The 16,792-nt window shown below is 33.6% G+C and overlaps 1 protein-coding gene and 1 non-coding gene across 8 annotated transcripts in view; both read right to left on the bottom strand.

Annotated features, from left to right (window-relative positions):
* Positions 1 to 16,792, bottom strand: part of LOC145277797 (sodium- and chloride-dependent glycine transporter 1-like) — a 213,009-nt gene that overhangs the window by 64,268 nt on the left and 131,949 nt on the right. For all 7 annotated transcript variants that reach the window (XM_080129622.1, XM_080129621.1, XM_080129623.1 and 4 more), the window contains one exon: positions 5,573 to 5,704. In XM_080129622.1, coding sequence (XP_079985748.1) covers positions 5,573 to 5,704 — 132 coding nt within the window. The remainder of the gene's footprint in view (positions 1 to 5,572; positions 5,705 to 16,792) is intronic.
* On the bottom strand, positions 10,758 to 10,839 carry Trnal-aag (transfer RNA leucine (anticodon AAG)). Its single transcript has one exon. It is a non-coding gene; the product is annotated as a tRNA-Leu (tRNA).

Genomic DNA, 16,792 nt, shown 5'->3' with positions numbered 1-16,792 from the left:
AATAATGCATCGTATAAGGACACTTGTAATATTGTCTTCGTCGATATTTTATAAAAGAAAACGGTTTGATTTACCAAAATATTAACCTAAAAATGCATAGCTCTATTTATAAGCACGTTGTGCTATTCACAGAGGTTTTATTAAGAAAGTATGTAGAAAACTTTGGTTTGTAAACTTTGGTGGATTCATAAAAGTAAGACAAACATACTTTTATTTACAAAATTTTTATTTAAGAAAAATCTATATAAAAAAAACAACTATAAAAACATTTCAATAAAAAGATATTGTACAGAGACGATTTACAAAAATATTTTTTTTGAAATATTGGGTTTTTAAAAAAAATTTTTTATTACATTTTCACACCAAACAATGCACATTGTCACTTTGGTGTAGGTGGCTACTAGCAGGGGCAACAATTACTGGGGTGCTATGTACGGATTTGAGCATCAAGATGTCAGTTCACGTTATACTTGAACTTCTGCACATAATTACAGTTGGGAAAGCAGGGACCTGGAATGGAATTCCAAAGTCTAGCGGTTCTGGGGAAGAAACTACTGGAGTAGAAATTTCTTTAACATCTAGGGATCTCTACTGTGTGGAGGTGGGATTTTAAACCAGGCTTAGGGTCAAACAAATCCAACTTGCCTCATTGTTTAAAAAATAGTTTTTAAAGAGTATATGTATATATTGATATAAAAATCTTTAATCTATCATGACTGATAAAGCCGGAAGTTAACCCCCCCCCTAAAAAAAACGACCTTAAGACATAATGAGTTCTTTGGGTGATTGGCCATTTTGATTTCCTCAGATCTATTTGATGCCTTTTATTACGTTGGCCTAGACTATTTTAATTAATTCAAAAATATTATATAAAATAACAGAGTAGACATATCACACACACGCACATTTGAATGGACGGACTAACATGTCTCAACAAGGTTTGGTGGCTCTTCCATCATACTTTAAAAATAAAGCATCGGCTGGTTTTGTGTTTTATGTTAGTTAATATTACTGAGTGGCGATAGAGATGCAAATTATTCAGAGGTTCACCTTCCCTCCAGTTGTTACTGCATCCATCTGTAGTCAATGAAAATAAAAACCTGTTCAAACGACTATTTTAATTTTAGAATAAAAACAAAAATCACGAAATCGAATATTTTTAAAATAAATATACTTTCATACAATTTAAATTCATTCCTCAAAAGAAAAATAACTAAGTAATTTTTTAGATTTTTATTGCATATATATATATATATATATATATATATATATATATATATATGAGCAAACAGTTAATAAAATATGTTAAAAACACTTTGAAATGAGTTAAAAACATATTTAATCTGAAAAGGAAACACTAGATAAATGGATAATCCTTAATCCGCGGAGTTTTGAAGAAATACTCTCCTTCTCATCAGAGGGTAGAAATTAGCAAAATGCGGGATCGGATTTTGCATGCAGAAGTATTTGATGAAACAACAAATAAGTCAAAGATCTTACTTGAAAACAAAAAAAGTGAAGCAGAGGGAATATGGTAAAGAAAAATGTGATTACACACGAATGGATAGTCTGGTAGAAGATAAAAAATCCAGTGACGGTAAAATCCAAATGTAAAACTTCAAGAAAGTTAAAAGAATTTCCATTTGTACAAGTAAAATCCAAGGAAATCCCGTAATTGGAAGAAGATGGTCCATAATAATCCAAAGGCAGAAATCCATGGAATAATTCACAAAAATGTGTACAAGGAAAAAAAAGAAAAGATTCCAATAATATTAATAAAAGAAAAATAAGATGTGCTTTTCACTCTTCTTCCGAGACATAAATATAAATAATAAAGATCTGGGAAGAGAAAGAAGAGAAAAAAGTATATATATATATATATATATATATATATATATATATATATATATATATATATATGCAATAAAAATCTAAAAAATGACTTAGTTATTTTTCTTTTGAGGAGTGAATTTAAATATATATATATATATATATATATATATATATATATATATATATATATATATATATATATATTAGAAGAATACTCGTACACCTGTTCAGAAAGTGGTAAATGAATTTCCCGAGAGGACAGTTTTTCCACACTTTTATGTCCCCTTAAAAAGATTAAAACAAAGATATAATAGTATTAAACCTCACGTCTAGAATGCTTATTCTAATTTTAATCAAAATCCATTACATGATTCTAGAAAATATTTAACATTGGAGATTTAGGGAGTCCTAAGAGGGAACTGAAGTTTATGTGATCTTTATTAATTGGTGGATACTGACTCTGGATCAAATTCAATGTAAATCTGATACATTGAATTTTCAAACGGGATGGTTGTCATTGACTCCTATGCGCAAAACTAAATTAAATATGTCTCCTCCTCCTCCTCCTCCTCCTCCTCCTCCTCCTCCCTCTCCCCTCTTCCTTTTACTCCTCCTCATCATCGACGTAACGTTAATTTTACGTGCTAACATTTGTTGGATGGCTTTTAGAAACTACCTTCCATGCTAACTTATCTCTGGTCCGGTCTTTATTTATCCATCTTTCTTTTAAGTTCATTCTTATCACTTCATTGCATAGAGAATATTGACATTTACAATGTTGCAATATTCTAGGGTGAATAAATCATTACTTCTCTACTTTTAATTTCCACTTTTATCTGCCAGAGGAAATATCTCATTCTTGACGCAATCCGCAAACTGTTAAGAATCAAATCCGCCTAAAGACCGTACTCATATGAAAAGAAGTGCCGCTCAGAACACTCTTTCTTGCTTTGCCAGTAGAAAATCAATTTCAAAATATATAGGAAGATGTTCTCTTCGCTTCCGTATAAGCGCCTTTTCACAGAGGAGACATCGCTGGTCTTTCTCTACTCTATCATTATTTTCATGGCAGGTGCTTGATTGTGCCCCAATCTCTGGTTACTCTTATAAAACACTCACAGCAAGATACTCTTCTTACAATAACTACCGCAAAGAATTTTCGTTTCTCCGTCTGTGTACCTAAAACTAAATGGAACTTCCATGAACAAGATTTTTCTCCAGGAATTTCCTGTTAGATACAATCTCATAGGAATGCTTCGCAAGCGACTACTACATGATCGTGTTCAAATCCTTTAAAACAATCAGTTTCTCCCATTGCGCCCTTTGTCTCTGATTCTCTCAAAAACTTGTCTTGTCGCACACCTGACAAACTAATTAACCATCGAGTAGCCTTTAAGCCTCGATAAACGGCGATTCATTGGTATACGTTTAATTTTATATTCAGTTTAGAGAAAGCATATATATGCATAGGGGATAATAATTATTAATGTTATTTATAAACCGTCGCTTCAATACATCAAAGTTTTTACTAAACCATTGCTCTTATGATTTTAACAATTCATAAAGAACAATTTAGGTATGTTTGGTCTTTTATACTTGACAATTTCACAAAAATATTTTTAAAACAATATTTCATTTAAATATTGCGGTAGTAGTGAGAGAAAGATAGAGAGCGAGAGAGAGAGAGAGAGAGCAGGAGTGACTTTTTTGATAGCCGAACTATTAAAACGCGTGATACATTGTTAATAATAATAACATTTATTGTGAGGTGCGATAGAAAATATTGTACATAAGTATAAAGAATTGCAAGATAGGGAGGTAGTTCGTCACAGGCATTTTATTTGGACTACTTGTTAAGAACTAAGAGAGAAGATGTACCTATGTTTATGAACAATGGACACACAGTGAATGTGCAGAAATTGGGCGAAGTTTCTGTCACACAGGACAGCCACTACCACTACCCAATCCCTACAGCTACATACCTAGAAAACGGGGGACATAACATCTGACATAGTGATATGGGACAAAAAAGAGAAAGAAGCAACCTTAGTAGAATGATGCTGGATTAAACAGAGCTGAAAGGGGAAAGATAACTAAATACTAAGGTCTTATGTATGACATAAAAAGAAACTGGAATCTTAGGAAGATCTCTATCATTCCAGTTAGTATAGGAGCAATTGAACTCAGGAAAAAGAATTCCAAAAACTACCTGGCAAATATACCCGGTGAACCAAGTGTAAGAGAGATTCAAACAATTGCGCTTAAAGAGACGGCCAGAGTATTAAAAAGATCTCTAGGTTGGAATATATAAGTTAGTGGGTGAATGTTTGGCTTCCGGTAGGATGCTCCAATCCCAGCTTGAACAAACTGATAAGAAAAAAATGTTAGGTTGAAAAAACCCCAACGAAAGCGAAGTCTGTTTGTATCTAGTGGGAAAGATAGTAGGAGTGACGTTATATCGTTCGTAGCTACGCATGCGCGGGAGATTTAGATTTGTGTGTAGTTTTGTATTGCCCGCTACTACTACTACTACTACTACTACTACTACTACTACAAAACACACACACACTGTTTTATTAAGTTTATTAAGATGGTAAAAAGGTTCTTGGAAGTCACATTCGATAATAGAGACGAAACGAATAAAAAGCGTGTGTTCAATGTTCAAAGTGATAAGAAACTAGTCATGTTTACTTAAAAAATGATTATAGTTTTCTCTTATTTTATTTTTAATTTCAATTAATATTCGAGTAATAAATAGTAAATTAGTAAATAATATTTAAATAGTTGATTTACTGAAGTTACGCATAAACGAGAAACACAAACACTTGCATGATACTTTATTAATACAGAGATTAAAAAGAGTTTCAGTCACTGTCAATAATTATTTTCATCTCTATATAAATAAAATGTACTCATTTTTCCCCGTCTGATTTTGACCTTAATAGGATTAAAAATCAAGATATTTCATGCAAATATAATATGCACAAACGGCAGAACAATATCTGAGGTGTGTTATAGGCTTATTATTTCTCAAATTCCTCGATAATCTTAGATTTCTATACTTTTTCTGCTGAGAAGTCACGGCCAAAATCGCTTAAGATCAATGGAAGTGGTAAAATATTTTCTCTCTAATAAATTACTTCTCCCCCTGCCACCACTTAACACCGTTTGGGGATCGTTCACAAGGAACAGTTGAGAAGAGAACACCGGTTTGGCTTCGTAGTTCTTTCACGTGAAGTTATTTAAAATCACTAAACTAAGCTGCAGTGCTCTGTGGCGTAGTGGTTAGCGTGCTGGACAATTCACATTATATTTTCACGTTCGCGCCGACCTACCGTAGTCGTTTTTTTTTTTTTTCCTAAACAACTGGAATGGACTTTTCTTGGTGGCCGAACTGTTAACGTTGCAGATGTTTTTTTTTTTTTGTTTTTTTTTCACACTTTATTTTCCTACTTTTACTCATGACTCCGGGTTTGATCCTTCCTACTTACCTACCATAACATTTTTTAAAACTCCCCCCCCGTCCCGGAAACAAACACTCGGGCAACGCCGGGTACCCCCGCTTGTCTATAATAAAGTTTTCTTTTTTAATATTATCTTTCAAATACAATCAAATTTTAGCTGAAAAAGAGTAGACAATATACTCCAAATTAATTTTAAATCCATAATTTTGGCCATATGTAATACATAATAAATATTAAACAGTATTAAGAATTACACACCAAATATTGTCGGTTACCTTTCATGAGGGGACTAACTTTCCAGATCGTAATTGGACCGAGGCTTCCAAACTGACCAAACGAGAGTTCCATAAAAAACAATGGCATTCCTACAAATAGTTGCATCGTCCAATAAGGGATGAGAAATGCACCTGTGTGAGAAGAAATATACAAAAATGGTGACAAAATAAGCATAACATGATGACGTCATTAGAAGTATGTTTTCGTCATAATTATTTACTAGCAAGGTTTACCCATACATGAATAAAATCAAATATTCGATGACAGTTTATAACTACAGGGTTAGGGTTAAAAGTCACTATGCACTCTCTTGAAAATCTTACAGTTTTAATCCCGTCTTCATTTAAAGAAGGTTCTTTTAAAGTAGATATCCCGGTAGTTTACGAACAAACAATCTCTTGAATATTGTCAAGTTAACTTTAAAACTTGTTGGCCAATATTTTGCCCAACGCATGCAAAATTGTTTTGCATTCCCAGGAAACGCCGAGAGGTCCTGGGAAATAAGTTATTAGAGTAGAAAATCTTCTGGTATATTCGGATCTCTATAGAGAGGGGTGGAATTTAGCTCCTAGCCAGGTGGGTCGGGAGTGCCAATCACATCCCGCGGAAATACTCATAAAACAAGCATAGGAATGCAACACTGCGGCGATGCGATAGGGGGTGGATCTTGCCAGACAGTGCGTAATAAATTCTTTTTATTTTGCACCTTGACCAAGGGGAAAAGGGTTAGTGATTTGTGCATGCACAAGAGAAATATATAGAGAAATAAAAGAATACACATCTCAAGATGGGTAAATTGAATTCACCGAACAGAACAGTTTAGCACAAATCTTATGTCTCTTTACAAAGATTAAAATCAAAATATAATATTACTAAAATTTATGTTTAGAATATTTATTTCAATTTTGATCAAACTTCATTACATTTTTATTCCACAGAATGTTTAAAATGTAAGACTTAAAATTAACGAATCTTAAAAAAAATTCGATATGCAATGAATTTGGCTGAATTAGTGTCTTTTGACTATGGATCAATTCATTGTAAATATGTTGTATAAGAATTTTCAAATGGATGGTTGTGATCATATTATGTCACACAAAACCCTTAAAAATATTCTAAGAAAACAAAAATTGGGCGAATACTTATTAATTGATGCCTTAGAACTACAATCAGAGTACAATTCGAGTTGTCTAAATTTTCACGAATAGCTTCCACTTCCTTTTAACTCACCTAACATAAAATTAAAGTAAAATATAGCCCACACTACGATCCTTACGCCTGGCGGCTGTGTTCCAAACTTTATAATGATCAGTTAATTATTTTAAAAATGAATACTGTACAGACAAATATATATATAAACATGGGCACATACTTATCTTTATAAAAATAGCGATGTTTTATTTTGTTTGTATTTATTTTATTGTATGTATCTTAAGCAGATGTTCTTTTGTTTCGTGTATTTTTTAAGGTATGGAAAGCCTTTTTAATGAGAATTTAAAAAATAACTACAATCTTTTAAGTAGTTTTTTCTATTCGTATTTTGTTTACGGTAATTCTTTTATTCATATTTTAACAATGACACATACGCGCGCGCACACACACATGCGCATATATATATATATATATATATATATATATATATATATATATATATATATATATATATATATATAGGGGTATTTACCCACGACGTCATCAATAATTAAAAATATTACTGAATTTAAAACTAATGCCAATTGAATTGAATCTTGAATAGATAAAATAAATAGAATCTTCGTTGTGCATATTAAGGATATTCTAATTAAAGCAGAATTTCCTTATTATAAGTAACCTTATATAGTTGTATTAATACAAGAAAATATTATTTCAATTAATTTTTATAACCTACAAAACTAAAGAAATTATGGTATAATATTTTTTAATTTCTACAAATTATTCTTCTCTATAAAACATCTAAATCATTATACTATATAAAATATCTAGAATCAAAAAATAATAAAACGAAATATTACTGTAGATACTGTCTACCATACATTTCTGAATATCAGTAGCCAATTTGCTTACAATGATCGAAAACTGTTTTTAACTTAACTCTCACTTTTTTGGATAATTATAAAATTTTTAGTAAACAGTCGGTACATTTTTAATTCAGCATCTCAAAACTTGAATTTACTAATTATTTTTTAAGTAGTTCCAGAAAGCTTATATTTATCTTTCAAAGTATTTTAACAATTAATTTCTTAAAAAATCAAATTTAAGTGAATTTTTACTTTTTTTAGCTATTGTAATGAAATTTGTCATTCTAAATTTGTTTTCACACGCAAAAATAATGTTTTTCATTTAAGATATTTACTTAAGGTTTTTATATTTCAAACAAAATAAGAATTTAATCGTCTATTTTATAAGACCCTTTTAATAAGCATAGTTCTTATAATCAACGCCCACTTTTCCATATATAAATAATATATTTAAAGAAATATGAATCTTCAAATATCTGTCAAATATAATTTACTTTTGTTTTCGAACAATGAAGTTCAATTAGTCCTGTAAATTTCCATGCATTTTTAACGTTTGTTTTGACGATTAAGTAAAGAATTAACTTTATAAGCGTTTAATTCTTTTTTCACAAGCGACACACACACACACACACACACACACACACACACACACACACATATATATATATATATATATATATATATATATATATATATATTTGTTACCTATATACCCTCGAAGTTAAGTAACGATGAGGCTGAGCAACACCAGATGTGTGACCATTTTGGAAATGTTAGGCACCGTATGCGTTGGCGGCAACTTACACAAGGGTTGCGCAATCTCCAACCACACCTCTCCTGAATCGGCACTGTTTGAGTCCAGTGGCAAGAAGAAGTCCAGGACGACTGGAAACAATGCCGAGATAAGCGGAGAGCACATACAGCACTCGGAAGTCACAAATGGTCACCCATCTGGTACTGGCCAGGCTCATCGTTGCTCAACTTCGGTGATCTGACGGTAACCGTTGTGTCAAACGTGATTATGCTGTATATAAAGAGTAAAAAAAAAAAATATGAAAAATATACATCAATGCTGTTTTAGTTGAAGATCTAATAGAAATAAAAATGACTTGATATCTATCGATAAAGGTAACTATTTTTGCTGAAATTGATTAAAAACATTGTATTAGATGTTGGAAAACAGAGAAATTAGATAAAATTTTGATAAGCAATGTCATTTCATGTTTCTGGTAAAACAAAATGATGGACAGTAGTAAAGGACAACCTTAAGGAGGTGGGAACTCTTTTCCCAGGATTACTCCACTTACCATTGATTCCACCGTTAAGTGTTTAACAAGGGGGGAGGAGTCAAGTACCATTTTAAAAAGTCTTTAGCGTGACGCAACTGAGGACTGAACCTTGGTTTCCCAGTTCATTAGCGAACGATCTAGCCATTATGCTAAATGAGCATGTCATATGATCTCGGCAATTGAATCATTTTAAGTAAACCAGAGAAATATTTACTGCCAAATACGTGAACTACAATTATATTTGACAATTACAGATCATTAGCAATTTTTTTTTGTGGAAATCGCTTCAGACAACGCATGAAGTCACTTGATGTAAGGACCTAAAAATACTACTTCAAGGTCAAAAACTTGCCAACGATAAGTATTAGAATAGATTCTGACCTAGAAAACAATAATACTTTCTTTTTTGTCAGAAACATCGCTTCTGGAATGTGAGGACTAAAGGACAATATAAGGAAAGTGAGAGTCACGTGGTTGTCGAAAATGAACCCAAAATCCACTTACAAAAGAAAGGAAAAACTCAAAAGCAAGTTGGTGTAATCATACCTTAATATAAAGAATAGCTTTAGTTTAAAAATTTAGTTTAAAAATTTAGTTTTAAAATTTAGTTTTAAAATTTTAAAATTAAAAATCGAAAACAAATTTTTTCCACATTTCAGCATAAAATTACAATAAAAAAATATGCTATTGAATTAATTTGATATTTATTTAACTTAATAATACATTTAATATTTTTATTTTTAGTAATAATGATAGTTATGAATTACGAAATAGTCCATTTCAAAAAGACATTTTGTTTGTCGCCTATTGGAAAAGAAAACTTTGGACGAAATCTAATTTTGAAAAAAAAAAACAAAAACAAAAAAAAAAAAAACAATTGATGAATATTTAAAGTAGATAGATCGGTAGAAAATTTAATTTTTACGCGTTTGATAAAAATATGTATACTGTGATGAGACGATTAATCGGAATTATAATCGGGTATCGAAAAAAATCGGAACTTTGGGAGGTATCGGGATCGGCAAATTTGTGTCTATTTTCCAATGCCCAACACGATGCTTTTCATTGTTTTATTTGTGTATTTTTTTGTTGAAACTTAATTTTCCATGAATCGTATTAATGATAAAATAATAGATATTTATTGATTTTAAACTAACAGTAAAACTAAAGTCGAGCGGTCATTCCCATAAGTATATTTCTACGTTTGGGAAATTATATGTATATCTTTAATTGCTTTTCCGTTAGGAAAAATATTGGAATCGTGGAATCGTCCCATCACTAATATATATATATATATATATATATATATATATGTGTGTGTGTGTGTGTGTGTGTGTGTGTGTGTGTGTGTGTGTGTGTGTGTGTGTAAAATATAGTTTTTCTATAAATAATTTGTATTTTATCTCTCACATTTGCGAACGAGCACTATATATATATATATATATATATATATATATATATATATATATATATAGGCTATATGTCTGTCAGTCTGTCTGTCTGTCTCCATATTTTCAAACTATCTCTATCGAAACTAAAAGCCGCAGAGCGGCGGCGCCGCTCTGCGGCGCTAGAGATCTCCATTGGATTTCTTATGGACCGTTTTTTTTATAAGTCTTTAGGCGGTTAAAATAATTTTAAGGGGTAAAAAATGGGTCCAAATTGAAAAAAAAAACGTTATACATTTTTCATATTTATTTTAGTTTATTTTTAATCCCTTCCCTTCATATGCGTGTCACGTCGGTAAAAGCGTAACGTCAGTGTAAGTTATAGATTAACAGTTTCTTGCAAATGAAAAACACTGACAAGTAATAATTCAAAACTTTAATCGACAAGTTTATCCAAAGTAAATAAACTTTTATTTAAAATTTCCCACATGGCAGCGGTGGGATTCGAACCCACGCCTCCGAAGAGACTGGTGCCTTAAACCAGCGCCTTAGACCGCTCGGCCACGCTACCTGCCTACTACTGCTCCTCGGCTAATACATTTATACCGTGTATACACTGGTAAATTGTCGCTGAATCGTATCAGCGTGTTAGCACTTCTCTTTATTTGTAAGTTTATTCTCTCGCGCGTTCTCTTCCCCTTCTTTTTTCTTTGTTCAACTATCACACACATGGTAAATTTGGGTAAATTTTCAGATTAGGTCCACCTCCACAATTTTCTTTTAAAAGACGACTTTAAAGGTTTTCGGCCATGCTGAATAGGAAAATCGCCTTGAAATTTTGCAGAAATAATTAATTATCGAGATATAAAAAGTTGTATTAGGCATTGTATTCTTTGGCGGCCATCTTTGTTACGCGCGTAGATTTGTTTATGGAGCGCGCACTCGCGTAAAAACGATGGTCGCTAAAGAATACAATGCATAATACAATTTTTTATATATCGATAACTACTTATTTCTGAAAACTTTCAATGCGATTTCCGTATTCAGCATAGTAGAAAACTAATATAAGTCGTCATTTAAAAGAAAATTGTGAAGATGGACCTAATCTAAAAATTTACCGAATCTTTTTACACTTTCATTAAAATTTAGACTGACAAGTGCCTCCCATCACTGACCCATAAGATACCCAATTACCCACGTCGACAAACTACTAGATGTTTGCTGAGGTTAACGTACGCATATGGTTGGTAGACATCAGCAGCAGAAGAGAGAGAGAAAGAGAGAAAGAGAGAGAGAGCGAGCGAGCGAGCGAGCGAGAGAGAGAGAGAGAGAGAGAGAGAGAGAGAGAGAGAGTGGCATGCAAAAAGGTGAAAAAAAAACAAAAAAAAAAAACAATAATCGTAACCAGAAAGGTTAAAAGTTATATATATATATATATTCAGTCATAGGAGGCCATCCCCTAATTGCGGCGATTACTCGGCGGATGGCGGCGATCAGGCTGGCGCTGGTTCTGGTATTGTGGGAGGTCATGTTGGTGACGTTCTCGACGTAGGACCAATAACGGTCAAGCCATTTGCTTCTGGTAACACCAAAATTGAACCTTAAAAAAGGAAAAACTGTGACCACCACGATCGATTTAGTATAACATTGCGCTTCCTTTTCTGTTAAGAAGCTGTTCTTTTTTTAAATACCCAATATTTTTGTTCCCATTAATTTTTCTTTTCATATAATATGAGAAAATCTCTTATACCGAAAATCCTTCGTATAGATTCATTCCTTATTGTAACTTGTATGACTTCAAATTCAATCAACAACACCACGGCACAACTCACTTCAGGACATATTGTCACGTTTGTTTGCGTATCTGCTTAACCATACCTTGCACCTTCCCGATGCTTGTATCTGAACACTCTTTTCATATTTCCTAATCTACTTGTTCATGTGCTCTCGGCCAGAGGACCCAGTTAAAATGCCACACAGGCCTAAATTTTGTAGGCAACATATATACACAGCCGGTGAATATCAATCATCATCAGTAGCATCAGAAGCAGTATGAAGAGAAAATAGAGAAATATAGAAAAGAAGCGGTGGATTACGCGGGAAATAAGCATCGGTATTACCGGCAAAATTCAAATAGTAAGAAAAGGTATTTTCGCTACTCTTCAGAATGTCAGCAAAGGATGGTTGACCAACCGTTTCCACCACTAAGCTGGTAAGATATTTCACAAGGTTGGTTTAATGCGAGGAGACCCAACGCCTTACGACAGTCAAGATTATTTTTTACTCTTTCACCTCCTATTGGAAATATTTTGTTCTTTCCCACTGCAAGAACTTAGAGACCAGAGTCGAAAAGTGAGAATGAAGAAATCAGCGCCTCTGACCTGCAAAAAGTGCCTGGGCAGCCCCGTCGGCATTTCCTGGTAAGGGTACATTAGATGATTAGCAACGAACTACCCCTAAGAGAGAAGGCAAAGCCTGAGAGGGTAGGCCGCCTAGAACTGCACAGAACTAGCATCACACCGCAATCAACAAGAATCAAATCACTACAGGAATGCTCTAATATCTGTTGATTTTGGAACTGAATCAACTCCAATAGGATGGTGCCGCTAAAAGTCATAAGACTAAATTCAAAACCAAATGATTGCGTATAGTGACACTACATGCAAGAATAACTGCTTGCATATACAGCGGTCATTACTTTTGAGTATGATCAAACATAATTTGATGTCGTGCAGATTAAAATGGTCATTCCGATTTTGATTCAAACAATTGCAAAGAACCTTTCCACCTACCGATTGCCATGGATAATAATAATAATGTAGATGGAGAGATCATCATTCAATCTATTTAGTCTAACATCCACAGGTAACATGAATGGAAAGTAATACATAGAATACATTGCCAAGACTGCTGCAAAGAAAGTGGGTCTCTTCTACCGCGCTAGAAAAATACTCATACCTGGCAGTATCCTATATTTCTACCAAGCCACAATTGGCCCATACATGGAATAGTTTTGTCATATTTAGGTCGGTACATCAATCACTAATCTGGATCTATTGGAGAGGGTCCAAAAACGAGTCTCCAATCTAATAGGTCCCACACTGTCAACCATGCTCCATCCACTGTCAAATCACCTCAATGTTCCATCCTTTTGCTTGTTTTACAAGTACTTGAATGGTACGTGCTCCGACGAACACATAGCACTGGCCCCTCTACGATGTAAATACCCCTAACTAACGTGAAAAGCGGCAAGATCCCACGTCTCCACTGTAGAAGTCCCCCAGTGTCGGAGAGTCTTTTATTCTGAAAGTTTTTTTCCTCGGACTGCTAAACTGTATCCTGCTTTTTTCGACTGTACTAACATGTAGAAATTTAAGTTCAATTTCCAGATGGATCAACATCCAAGACGCAGAAGGTATGTTGAAAAATACATGTACCACACACACACACGCGCGCGCGCGCGTGTGCAACGGCATATGAACAAATAGACAGAACCACTAGACGATCACATGACATTAACTCTGACTAGATGATCACACACGATCCCCTTTATGATACAACAAATATATAATATACTTCATCTCTTCTATCTCCATTATTAGAGATAACAACGCAACATTAGCAGCCAAACCACCACGCAAATCTACACTTTCTTCATGGCCTGTTTCATATCCCCCTCTGGTCAAACCTATGCATAGATTTTGAAGGTCTCACAAATTGACAATCCTTTCTCGTTGTTGTAGATGCCTACAGCAAACGGCCTGAGAATTTTCCAATGTCCCGCATCACTTCTGAAGAAACAATTTTCAAACTTCAGAAATTTTTTTAATGATTCTTACTTTATTCTTAAGACTATTTATCTCTATTTGCATCAAGTTAGGTATGTGCAGATATTTATATATTTATATGCATAGGACTCACCCCCAAACTACTTCATCAATAATTATGAATTTTGGAACACATAAAGAGCCGTAATATTTACTATATTTTACTTAATTTACAGGGTGGAATGATAGGGTTGTCGCCCTTAAGAAAACAATCATACAGCTTTATTTTAAAACTTTTATTGAAAAAATCAATTCCGGTAACTTGACTATCAAGTATAGCTGACCTCCAATAAATGTAGCCGCCTTAATCCTCAATCACCACATCGATACGGGTCTAGAACTGGGAGCATGCCGTGTGCCGGTGCCGAGTTCTGCTACCACACCCAGGGCCTGCTAACGGCCACCTGATTGCACCAGGGGATCACCACACTCTTTAGCAGGTACACTTTGATGTTCACTTTCAAGCCGACTTCGAAGATGTGAACTGGCATGAAGTGGCCCTCACTTAAAACCACACCAAGGATCATAACTGTGACCGGAAACTTTGTTTTCATTACCCTGGACACGTCCCTGTTATTCGCAGGACTCAAGCGATGCATTTTGAGAGTGCTGGCAATGGTCCTGTTATCATAACTTGAACCGGTAGAGAGCATGAGTTTTACAGCGGCGCATCTTCGATCTCGCTCGTTGAACATTGTGTCACTTTCAGACATGATAGAATGCTCCTATCGCTCTTGGGATTTGTACACAACTGGCCAACTAGTACACAATTTTATCATTCCGCCCTGTACTGTATTCAAAAGGGATAACAAGAGATTGGAACTAAATTAAATATCAATTAATAAATATTCTTTAAATTTTAAAGGTTTTTGGGTGTATTTTAGAGGTTTTTGGGTGTATAACATAGGCACAACCTACCATTTGAAAATTTAAATATTTCAGAAACGCATTGAATTTTATCAATAGTTATTATACAACAATTAAGCAAGAATCCCTGAATTATTTCAGTTGAGCTTAAGTCTTAAATTTTAGATGTTTTCTCGAATCAAAATCATGTATCTTAATCAAAATACAACCAAATATGCTTTAATGTCATTCTTGATTTTAATCGTCTTTAAGTTGTGAAAACTATTTTGTTCATGCAATCCTTGGATCGGTATTGTTCTAGTATATATTTTAAAATAAAAAAATATATAAACTTTCAACTTGAAAAATCTACAGGATTTAAAATAGATTTTAAAAATCATTACTGTTGACCACATTCCAACATAGCGATTATACTTTCGTCTACTGACATTCAACCACATGCAATTCTCCCATGTCCACGATTATGTTTCAGCACTATCACGCTGATATCACGTCTTGCTTTTCGCTTCAACATGGTAGAAACAATATGGCGTCTCATGACTGATGTTCTTTAATAATCTTTCTTAATTGGACTCTCCTTTCTTTCCTTTTCTTTATACTGCCCAACTCAGCAATGGACTTTTGTCTCAATGAGTTGATCCGTTTTATCCACTTACACACACGCACACGCGCGTACACACACACACACACACACACACACACACTATAGTACGTTCCTCACGAACACATACATACGCACACGCACCAGTATTGGACAATGTTTTTACCTGCAGTTCACGCTACAAACATATTTTTTCTCGGAGCAATCTTTTCAGAGATTTCCTGCATTAATTTTCATAATGCAGATTATTTGGATTATTCTAACTGCAAATATCTGTTCTGCTTCAATGAAGGATAATGCCTCCTAGACTTAGGTATTTTTATTATTTTCTTGATCAAAGGTGTCCTTCTTTTGCTAGAATATTTTACTTTAGTTCTTCATGTTTCTTGTATGGTATTCTCCTCTCAGTTTTATTCACAGATTTAACTATTTGTTTAGTTTATTGTAGTTTTCGGTGTTGTTGCCAACCATAACCTTTTTGTTCATTCTTTTAGCGTTTTTTTTTTTTTTTTTTTTTTTTACATATTTGGTTACAACATAATTTAAGTTATTTATGCTTATAATATTGTCCGTCAAGATGTTGGAGAAGAGTCTGTTAATGTATTCTTCCAGGATTATTTCGTGCTTTTTGCTTTTTCATACTTGTTTTGACGCGTTCAATTTTTGCTACTTTCTCCTGAGTAGGTAATGTAGTTTTGTCAGTTATTGATGCAGTTCCAGTGTCTTTATTGTATTCGAATTCTACTTGATTAACTACTACTAGGAGATTAACTGACCTTTTCCATTAGTTTTAGTTCCGCTCCCAACTAAAGAAAACATCATATCCCAATGTTTTACTTGATCCGCAATTCTTTGTTTCGTATCCTATACGTTTTTCCTTTGTATGTAGTTTTTTTTTTTCATAATAGCATTCAGTGACCTACTTTCCTTTGTGGTTCATTACTTTCTCTATGTTATTTGCGGATGATGTTGATCACTTTTGACATGTTTAATCTGTAATATTTCCGTATCGAAAATAAGAGTCAACATTCACAGGATGCTGAATGGGTTCCCTATGTTGGCTATCAAAGGAATACCTGCCGACCATGACACTCATATCTTTGTTTATCCCTTTGTTTTTGTTTTGATTTGAATACACGTCTCATTTTCGTAGTCATGTCCAGATATTTTCGGGTGTCTCTTTTCTCGTCAATCTTATAAATCGTTCATTTAGCCGTTTTCCTTCCAAT

The sequence above is a fragment of the Euprymna scolopes genome, chromosome 6 (assembly GCF_053919585.1).
Source record: "Euprymna scolopes isolate OS-2025 chromosome 6, ASM5391958v1, whole genome shotgun sequence".
NCBI classification, from domain to species: Eukaryota; Metazoa; Mollusca; class Cephalopoda; order Sepiida; family Sepiolidae; genus Euprymna; species Euprymna scolopes.
This window is presented reverse-complemented; position numbering and strand designations above follow the sequence as displayed.